This window comes from Aptenodytes forsteri, unplaced genomic scaffold, assembly GCF_000699145.1.
Source record: "Aptenodytes forsteri isolate BGI_AS27 unplaced genomic scaffold, ASM69914v1 Scaffold125, whole genome shotgun sequence".
Taxonomy (NCBI): Eukaryota; Metazoa; Chordata; class Aves; order Sphenisciformes; family Spheniscidae; genus Aptenodytes; species Aptenodytes forsteri.
In genome coordinates this window covers 3,290,329-3,306,072 of record NW_008794447.1, presented here as the reverse complement: position 1 = coordinate 3,306,072, position 15,744 = coordinate 3,290,329, and the positions used below count along the sequence as shown (strand labels likewise).

The window sequence follows — 15,744 nt, the reverse complement described above, 5'->3', positions numbered from 1 at the left end:
GGAGAGCCGGCCCCACCGCTCTGCGGGCTGCACCCTGCCCGAGAAGGTATGGGCGGCTTGCCTGCCTTACTGCAAAGGGGATCAGCTGCTTCCTAGCGAGGTACAGAGTTGATCTTCTCAAGGCAACAAAACCCAAGCAAACCCCCGCGCCTTTCTGGGCAGCAGAAACCCTGAAGGAAAAAGGTTAGCAGTGGGGTCTGAAGTGAAGATCGCACATCAGATCCAGAAACATCAGAAAAGGTGTCCCGGGCAGCTGCCTAGCAGCAGCGTGGGGGATTTCTCAAAAGACTGCTCACCTTTGCTCGCTTTCACTGCTGCCGATCAGAAAGAGATGAACTCTGTACTCCTGGTGAACCTGTGGTCCTGCCGAGCCACAGGTCCCTGCGCACCAACAGGTGCTCGCTGAGCGCTGATGCTCCTGTCCCTTCTTTCTCCTGCCTAGGAAAAGCTGTTCCCCCCCTTTGCTGGAGGGCCACGGCGCTGCTTTCCAGTCTCCGCCTGTGGGGATTTATGTGTGAATCAAAGCAGAATGGATCGCTATCGATACTTCATCTTTAACCAGAGGAACATGGTCGTGCTGGGGCTGTTCCAGATAGCCTTCAGCACGGTGTGTGTCGTCAGCGGGTTCATAGATGGCGTTTTCAGAACTGAGTCTCAGCTGGGCAAAACCAGAGCTCCAATTTGGGCTGGGATGGTAAAGTTGCACTATATTTTCTATGCTTTGTTTTGTGGTTTTTTTTTCCCCACCGCTACCTACTAGCACTCAGCTTGGGGGTGGGAGGGAGGCCAGGACTTCTTGCCAGCGCTTCCCTGGTTTCCTGCTTTGAACCCAGATAATAAAAGTTTCCTTGTCGTGGTATAGGCAGGAGAGTGGAAGCAGACTTCCCTCTGAAAGAGCTAAATAAAACACATTTCTACTGGATAACGTAGAAAGTGGGGCATAGTGGCAATTGACATTTTTTTTTGCGGAAGCATAGTGACCACAGAGAGGCCACCGAAGATTAGGAGGGGAAGACTTCATCCTCACATCAGGTAGATGAACATCTGGGTGATGATCTGTGTCCCACAGCACAGTGCCACTAATTCTCTGGACTGCAACAAGGAGCGGGCAGCGGGCATCCTCACTCCCTGGCGTTCAGTGCCCTGATGTTACTGTTCGTACCCTGGTGAGCCGCGCCACAAGGGAGTTGTACTGAAGCGCTCTCTTCCATCCAGAGGCTGCCCGTCTCCTTTCAGTAATATCTTTCTTCCATCTACAAGATGCACAAGGACTTGGGAAAGCAGCGCGCATTTTTAGCACTTTAATTGGACTTATTTAATGAGTTCTATTATTTGGCCAGAGCCGTAAAGCCAGTGGGAGGATTGCTGCCATGGGGGTAGCAAGGGGGCAAGATGCATTTCACGCAGTGTCCTGCCCCCAGGAGATGCTGCAGAGGAAAACAGAAGAAATCAGCAATTCTCTTTCCATTTCTGACCCAACAGTTACTCTGATCCAAGCCTTGAAAACAAGGGCTTTTCATCTGCTCTGTAGTAGTTTATCTTCCAAATCCGATACTTGTCTCCCAGTTACCAACTCCTTTTGTGCTCTGCAGGTGATGGGAGTCCCGGGAGTCCTGGCTTTGTTTTCCTCTCAGAGGAAGAATCCAGTTCTCGTAAGCCTGGAGCTGGGGGGGATTGTGTGTATACGGGGTGGGGGCAAAATGTTGTCGGGGCAATCGAAAACGGTTTTTGTAGGGAATGAGCTGGCTGGTCCTTCTGCAGGACTGAGAGCTTATTTTCTTGAGTTATCTTCATAAAAGCTGCTACATTCCTAAGCAAGAGGAGGATGCAGCGTTACCTTGCTTTCTGCTGCAGCAGACGAGCACTGGCTCTAATAACAAGCAAAAATCTGTAAAAACGTTTGCTTTTGAATGCATTTCTTTTGGTGTTCCTTCCTGTTACTAAGAATTGTGTACACTAAAATAGGAAACAAGTTAATTGACTTGCATTTCCTAGGCAGGTCTCTCCAGCCATGTAAACTCCAAGAGGGGATATAGTTTATAAGTAAGAGATCTCTAAGAACAAAGTCTTTGGGTCCAGCTAGCACCCATGGTTAAGATTTGGGACTCGATTGTAGCTCAGAAATTCGGTATCATGGAAACCTTTGCTGCACTGTGTTTGGCTTCCAAGTGACGGTTGCTACTGGGTACTTTTTAGTGTTACGGGAGACCAAAGGCTAGTACCTTCAATGTTTGTTAGTACCTTTTGTCTGTATTAGTTGCATTGATTTGTCAGAGGATAGTTTTAATTCATGCTCCCCTTCTTTTTCTCCTTTAATTTCTCTGTCTAGGTGAATGTGCTGATAGTTGCTTCCATAATCTCTTGCGTTGCCATCCTCATCGTAATAGTTTATAGCTCCCTCACACTGAACTATGGTGAAGAGGAGGAGCTGAGTTCTGCCCCAGTCCATGTTATCCATACCGTAAGTATTGATATCGTGCTTATTACTGGGGAACATGACTGTCTTAATCTGCAAACGTTACTAGGCATGACTTGGAAACAGAACCAGACTTCTAGGGTGCCCAAATTAGAGTTTGAAATGGTGCCTGCAGCAGGGCACTTGTTTAAAAAAATTTGTATAGGTCTACAGTTAAGTTAAGTACTGAAAACCACAAAACCCATGCAGGGCTAGATAAGACATTTTATAGCTAGCTCCTGCTGTTTGCTGCTGCTGCAGCATGGCTAGTGTCGGTGGCTATGTGAACTAACGCCCAGCTCACCTGGATGCCCGTCTGAGAAGCAGCTGCTTGAGAGCAACAGCTCGTCCCTGGAGGCGTGCACGCTAGCTATGCGCCTAAACACATTACAGTTGGGTTAACTGCTGCTGCCGAGTGCGAAAGGGTTTGGGTTGTGCCAGGAAAAAAATAATGGTACTGCTCATGAAAAGGGGTAGGTGCTGGCCGTATCCCTGGCCTGGTTTGAGACAGCAATTGCTAGGCTCGAATCCTTTCCAGCATGCACCTCGGGTGATAGAGTTACAGCAGTTACAGGTCAGCTGGTTAAAACTGCGTATTATTCAAGTGTATCCCACACAGTAAAGCTGAAAAGAAGGAATGAGTTAGCCCTTTTGTACCTCAAACATGTTGCAAGCGATGGCTCCCTGTGGGGATGAAGACGTTCCAGGTAGATGAAGCTGTTCATTAGTTTATTGCAGGACAAATCAAAATGTCGGGCTGCTAAGGTGCAGTATAGCAAGAAGACGTTTCCCATATTCAGTGTGAAGAGGAGCAGCCATTCCTTGGGTTTCTACTCATTGTTAAAGCTATTTCCAAACCTGACGCCATTGCATAGCGTCTTATATTTAATCAGAAGCCTTCTCTTACTGCTTGCTTTTTTCGTATTTGAGGTTCACTCTTGGCTTGCTCTTCAGAGCACAGGAAGAAAAGCCTTAAATAACACTGACTCTGAATCAATCGCCTACGATGCAATCGCAGCATTCTTGCAGTCATTAGAGTATTTTCTGGTGGAGAACTTAACTTTTTCAATGTGGCTTTAACATTTCCTTTTCTGCTTGCAGAAGTTCGTACTTAATAAAGTAGTGAAGGGTGCTAACGTAGCCATGCTAGCTGCATCTGTCAGCAGTGCTTTTGTTGTGCTGGTGATTGCTTACTTGGGATGCCGGAGTCTTCCATGCTGCTCGTGCTACGACAGTGTAACTGGGATGGTGAGTGAGGAGTCCAGGGCACCCATTTATTTGTATTGAGTGTGGGTGGGAGGGGAAGAAACTGGGGAGAAGATGTGTTTTTCTTCTGTAAACCTAGCCTCAGCTCTACCTCAGTCATCCAGGGCTAATTCTAAGAAATTAAGTGGATGTTAGAAGGGTTTTATACTTCTTGTATTTTTCCTTTTACTACCTCCCTCTTATTTACAGTCTTGTGTAAGACCTAGCATAAGTTATCTCCATTTTCCAAACCATACCATTAGTGCTGAAGCTACTGTGGTCCCATTTCCTATGAATTCCCTCTCTCCTCAAAAACTGCTCCTTCTTCTCTCACCCTTAAACCAACGATTGCTCCTGGTACAGCATTTCAAAGACTTACTGGTGCTTGCACACCAAGATGCCTTATCCCTAGAACTACAAATTCAATAATAAAAATATCCCCTGTACTGTGTGTGAAGTGTAGGGGAGATACACCACCTTTTACTGCTAATTTATGAGGACTCTACCTCAAGTGATGGGGCACACGCCGCATGTCTTGTAGGGGAGATACACCACCTTTTACTGCTAATTTATGAGGACTCTACCTCAAGTGATGGGGCACACGCCGCATGTCTCTGCTAAGTGAGCTCTTTAAATACCAGCTATATTTATACATATATATATTTATACATCAGAATTAATACAGTAATTCTGATGCTGTATTAAACACGTACATCCGACCATCTCATTTGGTAAGGAATTAATGGGTACAGATTACAAGGCAGCTGTTCGTGACTAAAGATACCGAGCGTGTAATGTGAGGCTGCTTTAAACTTTCAAACTAAAACTTGTTAGAAGGAGTGGACTGTACAGACTTTTAAAATGCATTTAGGTATATCTTCTTGAACAAACTCAACAGATGAGGTTTTTGATGGCATTGTTTCATTCATAGGAATGGTTGCAACCTAGTGAGGACCAAAATCAGGCTGTGGAAATGGTTTGCGCTGTACAAAGTGAGTAACTCTTTCCCTCCGTGTATTTGGATATTCACCAGGGACGTGGAAGGAACATCCCGAATAAGCTTCACATCCCAGGCCAAAATCCTGATAACCAAAATACTCCGAGCCAAAAGGAACTCAGGATTTTGTGCAAGTGTCTACACCAGGTTTAATGGTTTCCTCTTTCCTTCCCCACACAGGCCGTGGGGACAGAATTTTTAACTTCCCAGATCAGTTTCCAGCCCAGGACTTAGATGCAGAGGAAGACGCATCCAAACCTCCACCATATATCAGAATGGCTTGAAAAAGTGGTCGAACATTTTAAAGCTACTAGTCTAAAAATGTGGCAAGACAGATGTTGGAAGTTCTTCATCTTTAAAGATGGTTATGCACTTTTCCTTGGCCTTTTGGAAAACACACACAGAAAGAGAGAACTATTGAATGCCCAACATTAACAGTGCAAAGGGGAAGATCTGGAGATGGTTTTGGACATTCAGACTTTGTATAGTTAAAATACCTCATTGCCTCTGGAAAGCATGAGCATTTTTTCCTCCAGCTTTTGTACTTAAATCATGTTTTATTCCACTAGAATTCATCATGCAATTTGTCTAGCAGTGCTAGCCTTAGGCATTCAAATATTAAATACAATTCATTTTTAAAAGAAACTGGTTGTGGAGTATTTCCCCCCTCCAACTGCTATCTCCTTACCCAATGGATTATTTGGATTATATGGTAGTGGGTGAAGGATAATGAAGGACCCACTTCATTATTGAGCTTCAGAGTGCTTTTCCTTTTCTTCTTGGCAGGGATGGGGGCAGGTGGTGTTTATGATACGAAGCCTTGCCGATGCCATTCAGGTACCTCTGTCAAAATGTGGATTCTGTGGGGTGTACATGTGTCAGTACAATTAGTTTTAGTGCTGAAGTGTAATGCTAGAGTGTGGTAGGAACTGGAGTTGCAGTAGCTCCTCTTACAGAGTAACTTAGATACTCTGAATTCAGTTCAAGTTTTTCTATTTCGACTTTGGAGACTGAAAGTTTAAAAAAATGCTTATTTTGGGGCCCATTCTGCTAAAATTTATTACAGATCTAGACCAAGGTCCTCTGTTGGACCTTCTCTAGAGGACCAAGAGGTCCTCTAGACCAAGGAATCACGGCTTCCAGTTAGCTTCCATCATCTCCTGAGGTGCATAAAATTCCTGTATGTACTTCATGATTCGCTTTCAGGTGGGCTTAGAGGTGCCTGTTGAGTGAATGACTTGCCTGCAGGCCTTAAGCATGAAGTGGTAGATTACTTATCCCACTGTGTAAATGAACACAGCACGTTCATTTGAACAGGGCTTGGAAAGTAAGTTCCCATCTTGAGAAAGTGCTGTGAGTAGTAGGATAAGTCATGCCCACCATGAGGCATGTAACTCCACGAATGATCTCAGAAAAGATTTATCTTACTGCAGCATATAAGGTGCCTTCACCGTTCCCAAGAGAAGGGTGAATTAAATTGGTCTTGATTTTTTTTCTTCCTAGAGACTGGAGTCTTTTTTCATAACACTAGTAAAGGGACTCCGACACCTAAATGAAGACCTTTACCTGATGAAAGCGCCGTACAGACAAAATGCCTGGCAGTCCTCTGAGTTTGTGCTTATCACATGTGCACTTAAAATGCCCTTGGTTCCGAAACAGCTTGCCACAGCTACATCATCAAAAATTAGCATTACGTTATGCAATTAATCCTGGCATATGCAAGTTAGCAAATCCCGTCCGACTTTGTAGTCTCTTGGGGTTGGTGAGGTGCAGAGATGGACAGTTAGTTTCTATTAAATTATTTGTAGAATTCTTAGGACTAAACATCTTCAGATTTTGAAGAGTTTATGTCTGAAAATGTTTTACACCTTTTGTTGTAATCTGGAACAGAAAAATAGCCCAAGCTGCATATTGAGGAAGTCCTAGTGGACTCTGGCACCCCTTTGTACATAAGGTGCTTACCAAGTGTCTCTGTTACTGACTTTAACCGTTAAGATTATTAATGACTGGGGTTATAAAGAAAGGTACTCAGATCAAGACAGCAGCCCCAACCACCGGCCTCCCTCCGCAGCTCTCCTCTGGTCACACATCCCTTCCTCTGCTGCCTGGCTTCGACCGGGGGAACTGCCCCCATCCCTCGGTGCTCAGGCCAGCAGCTTAACTCGGGGCTGCAGGTCCTATTCTGGCAGCTGGAAGTTTGACTGGCCGCCACAGTAGCCAAATTCTTTCTGGCTTTGGCTCTAAATACCTTCATGTTTGCGTACGCCAACCAAAACACCGTTGGTGTCATTGCAGATGTCCATTTGAAGGTATCAATGTTTGAATTACTGTATTAAAGTAATTCACACATTGTAATTCAAAAAGTGATGCTGTGCCTTTTTCTCTGGTACAGTGCCTGTCAGCAAGCATCAAAGCACTGAGCGTGACTACTTTCCCCATCCTCAGATGCTTCTGGCATAACTCCAAACAATCTGTGATGAAACGTTGGGGTTTTTCTCCTTGATTAACATAAACTGCTGTTCTCGTACATTAAAAGAAAGTAAGACTCCCTGAGCGGTTACTGTGATTGCTAATAGCTAAAAGCAGTGTGGCTTTGATTCTCCTGTAGTCTAAAACAGATTCTGCCTTTGAAAGGAGAAACTTGCTAGAAGTAGTTTGTTGCTAAAATGCACTGCTCAGCCACTACATTGTTTCTGGGTGGAAGCTATGGTCCCATCCAGAAATACTATTCTAGTATTAGTCATTACAGTATGAGGTGGTACATACCGAGTATAATTCACCAGCGTTCGACTGCTGGTTGAACAGAGCACTTAGATTTTATGGCAAGCACGCAGAGAATACACGTCACTAGACTTGTTCGAATGCAGCACTGTTTCCATCGGCTCAGAAGGATAACTCCTGCGATGAGGGTGTGAAATCCACGGCTGTCCTGCAGGGCAGACGCAACCACAGCTGATGCAGGTCAGGTCCTCCCGGCACAGCTCTGAGGCACAAGCTGAGGACCCAGCCCGTTCCTCCCAGCCAGCTTTGAAAGCGGTCGATCAGTGGCATTTAGTGACAAGCAGACCTCTGCCAGCGGGGCAGGTACTCCTTTGGCTGTGAAATAACCTTAACAGCATATATTGAAGTATGAGTGTGTAAAAGAGAAGTATGCTCTGTGCTACTTCCAAATAAAAATGTATGTAATTGATTCAGCAGCAGCTATAAAGCCCTTGATGGCCGTATTTCTTTTTACAGTCCTTCCAGCGGTGCAATCGCAGCATCGCTATCGCAATACCAGCACCTAAGATGACTTACAGACACACAATTTCAACAGTTCTTTCTACAAAAGGGGAGTTTCTAGAAAAGAAACAGCTGCAATATGGAAATTGGTGGAAACTGAATACCAATTTAATGTCACTCCCTCTAATTGGTTAGCATTGCAGAAAATATATTCCTGATTGCAGCTTCCAGTGCTATATTTAGTAGCCTGTTCCACATGCTAGTTACGGTGCCTTCCCAGAGCCCGCCCGTATCTCCAGGGACGTTTCATGGTTTGCGTCATCCCCAGCTTTCACTCATGGAAGTCAGATGGATTTTTATTTATTATGCAAAAACACATCCATAGCACCTCCAGTAGAAATGGCCTTGTCATTTGTTCCCGACAGCCTTTTCCTCGTTGGCAAGATCCCAGGAACCGAGCCGACTTCCCTGTTCCTTCCCAGCACCGCAAGATTTCCCCTTGGGGGTGGGCAAAGGCCCGTGGCTGCTGGAGGGAGGTACGGTTACACACGACAGGGTGGCAGTCTGTGTTGAGGGCTGGGTGTAGCAGCGGGTACACCTCAGCACAGTGCCGGCAGAATAATGCAAGCAAAGCCCAAGGGAAAAAATAGAAATTCCAGGTTCCACCTGAGCCCAGAGCTTGTTCTGCATCAAAACACCCTGCACACGTGTGCTGCACCTTATGCTTCACTGATAAGAAATAGAAATAACTTGGCATTTTGAAGAGGAATGGTAGATGCAAACGTGCCTCAGATCTCCTTGAGGCCAAATATCCAGCTTTTTTCTTGGGCGTATTAGAAATTGCCGATCTAACCTGAGCAGCCTGCAGGCAGGACACCAGCACTTCGCTTTTGACATGGGTTACGGACCCCGGTTATGTGGTCCCGCACAACAAAATTACACGGACACAAAGCACTTCGCGCTCACCTTGTGTTAGCATTATTTGTATTAAGTCAAAGACAAGGCATTTACATCCAAAAACGTTCTTCTACCTTGAGTAAGCTTCGCCAAATGTTACCCTATTCCCTGATGCACAGAACAAGGCACACAAAATCCCCGGGCTATAAAAGCGAAGGCTGCCAGTCTCTCCATTAGCAGTGGCCAGAGTTAATCACAGGGCGTAATCAGAAGGTTAATCAGGGAAGCTGGCTCTGTGAGTTAACGTTCAACTAAGGGCAAAGTATTTGCTGAAGCCGTTCTCCCCCCCCCCCAGAAAGGGCTAGAAGGTGCTGGGGGAGAAGGGGAAGAGGAGGGGCCTTCATCACGGTGAGGATCAGAGAACCATTTCAGGTACGTTTTTGACAACTGTGGCCAGAGTTAATCACAGGGCGTAATCAGAAGGTTAATCAGGGAAGCTGGCTCTGTGGTTCAACGTTCAACTAAGGGCAAAGTATTTGCTGAAGCCGTTCTCCCCCAGAAAGGGCTAGAAGGTGCTGGGGGAGAAGGGGAAGAGGAGGGGCCTTCATCACGGTGAGGATCAGAGAACCATTTCAGGTACGTTTTTGACAACTAGCTTGTTTGGGATTTTTTTTTTTTTTTTGTAACTTCACTTCCAGTCTTGTAATCCAACGTTTACATCACGCTCTCTGACAGGAACATTTTGCTTTTTTTTCAGCCTCGTTGAGTAATACGAATGGTTTCAGACTGGTGTGGCGTGTGCTGAACACTGTTTGCTACCAACACGCGAGTTTAGTCTCACTGCTCCTCACCTCTAAGGCAGTTTGCAAGCTCTGGATATATACGGTTGGTGCAGTTCCTCCCCTATGCTGCCGGGCTGCTCAGGGCCAGGGCAGCGGAAAGCAGTCACCTTTGCTGGGCACAAATCTCTTTCCCCTTTGCTGGCAAAAGGCAGTGAGAAGCCAGGGGATAAAAATCACAGCTCTGCGTATGCCGTACTGCCTCTTCTAGCATGAAGTACTTAAAAAGTTTGTCAAACAACTTCACTATAGGTAGATGAACTGGCCTAAAATATTTAATGGGGGAAATGACTCCAGGAATACATAGTTCTTGCTCAGTAAAGAAAATATATAAGCCATTTACTAGTTTATAGCAGAAGAATTACCTGGCTTGATAAATCAAGGATTTCTCCCCAAAGCCCTTGCTCGGTCTCAGTGGCTCTGGTACAGCAGTTTCTTGCATCAGCCTCCCTGGCTGGCTGCTTCCTTTTCATCCAGCAACCTGCGGAACATGCAAACGTACTGCTAGCTGCTAGGTAAAAGCAGAGTCCAGAAGAGAGCCTTAAAAGAGCTGGGAAAGCACGGGAGTAGTAGTAATCAATCAAAATACAGATACGTTCTGAAAGCAGAAAGGTGTATTGGCCTGCAGCTGAAAGGGGGAAGGTTTTCTTTTCTCTTTTTTTTTTATAGTCAGCAGAAAACACACCTAATATAAGCGGAGCACGGCGTATACTTTTTGGAGTCAATCTGTGTGATTTCTTGATCCTTATGGGTCCCTTCCTACTTGAGATTTTCTATGATTCCCCAGTACTAACAGTGTATAAGCACGGGGAAAAGCCCTTGGACTGAACTTTAACTTCAGGAGGGAAAGCCCATCAAAGCAAACAGCATTTCCCAGCCTTCCCTAGCAGCTTTTCTGTAAAGGTAGCAACTGCTGTGTCCTGCAGCTCTTCAGGTCAATCGACTGAAACACACTATAAAACTACATAGTAGTAGTACTTGCACTTTCTGAGCTGTTGCAGTAATGTCTTTTTTTTGTAGTTACAGCTTCGGTACTACCAGAAACATGTGCATTCTCTTTAATTGACATGACATTTATATGTCGTCTTCATTTAAAAAAAAATTACTTTGGTTTGTATTTCATGTTTCCTCTTCTGACTTCTGCCCACTACATGTTTTTAAATAGACTCATTGCATTTTTTTTTTTAATCAATATTAGTTGCTGTATATATAGTGTTTATACTGAAACAGTACATGCAAATATTGTTAAGCCCTTGCTCCCTCACCTACTAACCATGAGACTCATTTAGAATTACAGCTGGTGTTCTCGTTTGCCAAGTTCTTTGCCCTAACTGTATCTCACAAGAGTCGCTTCTGTGTCTCTTATTTTGCCTTGGGCAGGCAGCCTAGCAACCCTGATTGACCCAAGTCTTTGCTACATCAAACAGCCCTTCACCCATAAAGCCCGAGAGCTGGAGTTTTAAAGCAGATGCTAGCGCTGGACTCCCACGAGTGTCATGTACCACACGGTCACCTCACTGCCCTAACAAAAATTTGTAATGGTGTACACCCCCTCCCCCAAGTGTTGCATTACATCATTGCCAAAGTATGCATGCTTATGATGCCAAATATATATATATATATATGTGAACAGACATATTTTCTGGTCATCATTTTATATATATTTATCAGCATATATGTTTACATATCATCATCTATCACCATGCATAAAAATGAAATATACCTATTTAATGAAAGCTGAAACTTTTGAAACGAATTATTTTGCTTCAGACGCGAGTTGAGAAAAGCACAACTACTGCAAGCCTTAGCAGCCCATCACAAGGGCTGCCAACATTGTGCTTTTTAACAGCAGCATCACAGTGACTCAGTATTAGCTCAGTATTGTATTTAGTATTTCGCGGTAGTAATGAGGATGAATAATCACACACAGGAACTTGAAAACCCCCTCTGATTAGCAAATGGTTTTTTATCTGCAGCTGAATCTTTAGTTGCTGAAGCCAGGAGCCCTTCATTGCCTCTGATTTATGAGTGAGTGGCTTAAAAATATCTTGAAGTAAATGGAAAAGCTGTTGCATGTATTTTAGGGTCAGTTTAACCTTTTTCTCATTGTGTGCCCTTCCTGGACTAAGCAAAGCACCGCGGCACGGATGACTACAAAGGACAAGAAGAACAGCAGCACCTCAACACCCCTGAGCAGTCTGGTGGGTGTGAGGGGCGCGGCGGTGACCAGGCTTTTACTTAAGAGCAGCCAAGAACGTCAACCCGTACCTCCACCTTTCTGCGACGGCCCCAAAGCCGAGCCTGCCCACCCCAGCCTCGGGGAGGACATCAGCCTTGCCAGGAGAGGCACGGGCAGGTGAGGCAGGGCTGAGGGGTGTCCCCTGGGTGGGCAGGGGCTGGAGAGCAGGGCCGGCCAGGCTTTACTGGCCAAAAGCCAAAAAACCCCCCCAAACAAATGCTTAGGAACGAGTGTAAAAGGGCGGGGTCAGCACATACCACACGTTCCCCTACTCCACCACCAACTACTTGTAGCTTGGAGCCCCCCTCCCATCCATATAGTCACAGGCAAAAAGAAATTCTCTTCCATTAACGTCTAGTTTTTTTCCTAAAAGGCAAAAAGAAATTCTCTTCCATTAACGTGTCTAGTTTTTTTTCTTAAGCCTTCAGAAAAACCCTAGCAGTCCCACCAGCCCATGGCCAGGACTTCCAGTTTAACTGCGGTGCGTACGGGACAACATAATTTTGCTTGAACTTGTCTTCTGCCAGCTTCACTCAGCAGCACTAAGCTTCAGTTGATTTTGGTTCTTGATGAAGGCTGAAGATGGGGTTTTAAAGCGCATTCAGCAGGCTGCACAGTACCAACATCCCCGTGTTAGCCTGCTGCCACACAGGGAGGGGGGAATAAGAGAGCTGAAGGAAAGCCCCTCCAGCCCCCGGGGTCTGCGCTCAAAGTGACAGCTGAGACTCAGATAGGCCACGGCCACAGGAGAGGAAAAATGGTCTCCAAACACAGCCTCTGCTTTACGATGCGTGATTTAGATGCACAGTATGATGTTTTTAAAAGTAAATAACTAAAAATATTCATTAAGAGGGTGTTTACCGTATTGCCTCACAACGGAGCCTTTTTTCTGTCTGTGACCTTCTCAAAGAGGCAATGCAAACAGTAAAAAATAATAAAAAAAAAAAGGAAGTACTGAGCTAAGATCATCGTCTTATGACTCTTACTTTTCATACGCTCACATTCACACTAGTTGCCTCTTCCCTTTTATTTAATACCTCTGTGTGTGTGTGTGTGTGTGTGTGCATGCACGTGTGTGTATGAAAAAATATAGGCTGTAATCACACAGGCTGTGTAGGCTCCACGTTACTGTGATTCTACCATTGTGATTGCGTGTGCTTATGGCTGTATCTATGCAATACTCCTCCGTTTTTCAGGGGTTTGACAGTATCTGAAACAGAAAGGCTATTTAAAAAGGAGCTTATAAGCTGTTAGAAAGATGATGCTTATCCTTTTTTTGAATTTGACACTCTGTATACTTCCAACTGAAAAAAATTAGTATTAGTAGAAAGAAAAAACCCCACCATTATCTTCCAAAATGAAGACCTGACTATCTAATGTACCGCTTTTACTCTCAAACACAGCGGCAGGGCTGCTGCTTTCAGCTTGCGCTGCGAGCTCTTTGCAGTGCTATAAAGTTACTTGTTTTAAACCAGGACCTGACGTGAATTGACTGTACGGACAGCTGGATTATGATGGGCAGATAAAAGGAGAGGCCCCTTGAGCTCTTCAGTGTTGTCAAATATAATTGCTTTTCTATTATAGTTGATTCTCTGGGAGCAAGTAACTACCCGAAGATTCTGGCATGGTTTTTGTTGTTGTTTTTAAATGTGTGAGCAAAGTCTGGTTTTGAACTCCATCTCCTAATGGAAACACAGACCGTGTGCATCCTACAGGTTTCAAAGTAAAATGCAAGCAGACAGGAATCCAAAACATGCGCCCCCCCTCGCCTTTTTTTTTAAATGGCCCATTTATTTCAAAGCCAATCTTATTATAATTAATTTCAGGGAAGAGAGAACAGGCTACTTCTTTTTGAATGTTTGATACTGGCAATACTAGCTCTCATACACCTGATGATAGTAAAGTGAGTTGCAAGTTCTGCTACCCCCCCCCCCAAAAAAAAAAAAAAAAAAAAAGGGGGGGGGAGAGGGAGAGTGTGGCACATTTGTTGAATGCCGTGTGTCTGTCTGCTGGGTCGCTTTCTGAGCTGAGGGCAGGTGAAGCTGCTATCGCTGCCATAGCTAGAGGCACTGAATGGCTTTTTCTACTGAGGTGAGCGCAGCCCAAGCCTGGACGGCTTCTGATGGTACTAAGATGCAGCCAAACAGCGTGTGCACTACTCAGCCTGCTTACCCTGAGACTCCCTCTGACAGTCTTGCTCTTAGTTGCAACTACAAGCCCCGTCTCTGGTCAATGATCACACACATAGCTCAGTCACATTACATCAATTCCAAGCTGTTTTTCAGGGGTGAGAAGAGCAGGACGGAGAGAGGATTATGAGTTTCTCGAAATGACCATTGGTGTTGCTGGGAAATTTGCTTTTCATTCATTTTAAACGATGAGCTAAGTATTCTATCATTCAAGATTCTCATTAACCAGAGGTGATTCAGCAAAGGCAGAAAACAATACACGTAGATAATACCTGCACGGAGCGGGATTATGCACCTCAGTGAGTGTCCCTGGATGGCTAGCAGCTTTTGCATGCCTTCCTCTGGGCTCTGGAAATACCTTCCTGAACTACAAGGAGCTGCCTTCAGCAAGTGCTTCAATAGGTATCAGCCTCCGTGACGCTGATTTTGCAGCTGGGAGGCTGCAGAGAGCCCAGTGAGTCCCAGGGTGTCACTGCAAACCAGCAGCAATTCTTTCCCTCTCAATGTCGCTTCACAGCCCTCGCTGACGCCGCCGTTCAGCCGGATGAATGAGAGGCCTCCTTTGGGTGTCCAGTGTCAACAGATGGAGAAACTCCCCAAACCTCAAACTCAAACCGGCATTTTTTTGCGAGTCCTAGAATAATGCCAATTTCTAATGTTATCTACAACTTTAGATTTAAGATTACGTGTCGGTTTTGTGTTGATTTGCATAGAAAACCAGACTGCCATTTTAAATGTAACATTACTATTACTTTAAAATGATATGTGCCTCTACTTTTTATCTGGGAAGCAAGATTTATGAAACATTGGTCAATGTTGAAAGCGGGACTCTGGAAAAAAAAGACTATTAGAACTATATATTCAGGTGGAAGTGAAAATATTCACCGAGTGCGGACAAGGAATATGACTTCCATCGAATTTATAAAAGCAGCAGGTTAGTAGATGATCCGTCAGGGAAAATGCTAGTGCAGGGTTACAGTTTAAAGGTGACAATTATGCTGATTTGTTACAGGATGGATCAGGTAACAAGGGTCTATGACCAGCTGCAAAATAGAGGATCTGCCCTCCCATGGTCAAATGTTATGGGAGACAAAACCAACAATTTTTGGTCCAAAAGTGATCAAAGCCATAGGCAAGCATTACACTGATCACCCTTGTCTTTATGCAAAGCTGCAGTGTTTGAGGGAAAACAGTTACTGCTGTTTTTTCTGCTGTCCAGTTTTGCTGATTCCGGGTGGGAGAGCCCCCGTGAGTCACAGGTAAGGTGGTAAAGGTCAAAGAGGGAGTAGGAGGCAGGGCTGCCTCTACCTTAATTCTTGTAGGGACTCCCACATTTACTCCCTTCCATCAAACTCAGAGCGTAACTAATTTTTAGACCATTAAGCCATATTTTTAGAGATGAAATAAGATTAAAGTGAAAGATCTTACTTTCATTAGGGTTCCGCATCTATTCTCACTGCGTCTGGAAAGCTGTCTTTTAAAATTAGTGGTTTATAAAGCTGGAAAAAAATGACAAGGGTGGAACTATTTCAGCTGTCAAATTCTTTAATGGCTATGTGCTTTAGACCCTTTATTGGGTCAGCAGTTTTTTGCTTTGGGGAGATTACAGTACTGTTGTGGTTTAACCTGGCAGGCAGCTAAACACCACACAGCCGTTTGCT

General features: G+C 44.8%; 1 protein-coding gene across 1 annotated transcript; it reads left to right on the top strand.

Annotated features, from left to right (window-relative positions):
* Positions 1-568: 568 nt before the first annotated feature.
* Positions 569-4,981, top strand: LOC103908040. The gene is made up of 6 exons (XM_009290332.1): positions 569-694; positions 1,593-1,652; positions 2,330-2,461; positions 3,557-3,703; positions 4,632-4,692; positions 4,878-4,981. The coding sequence occupies exons 1-6, from the start codon at positions 569-571 to the stop codon at positions 4,979-4,981; spliced, it is 630 nt and encodes a 209-aa protein (XP_009288607.1).
* Positions 4,982-15,744: the final 10,763 nt, after the last annotated feature.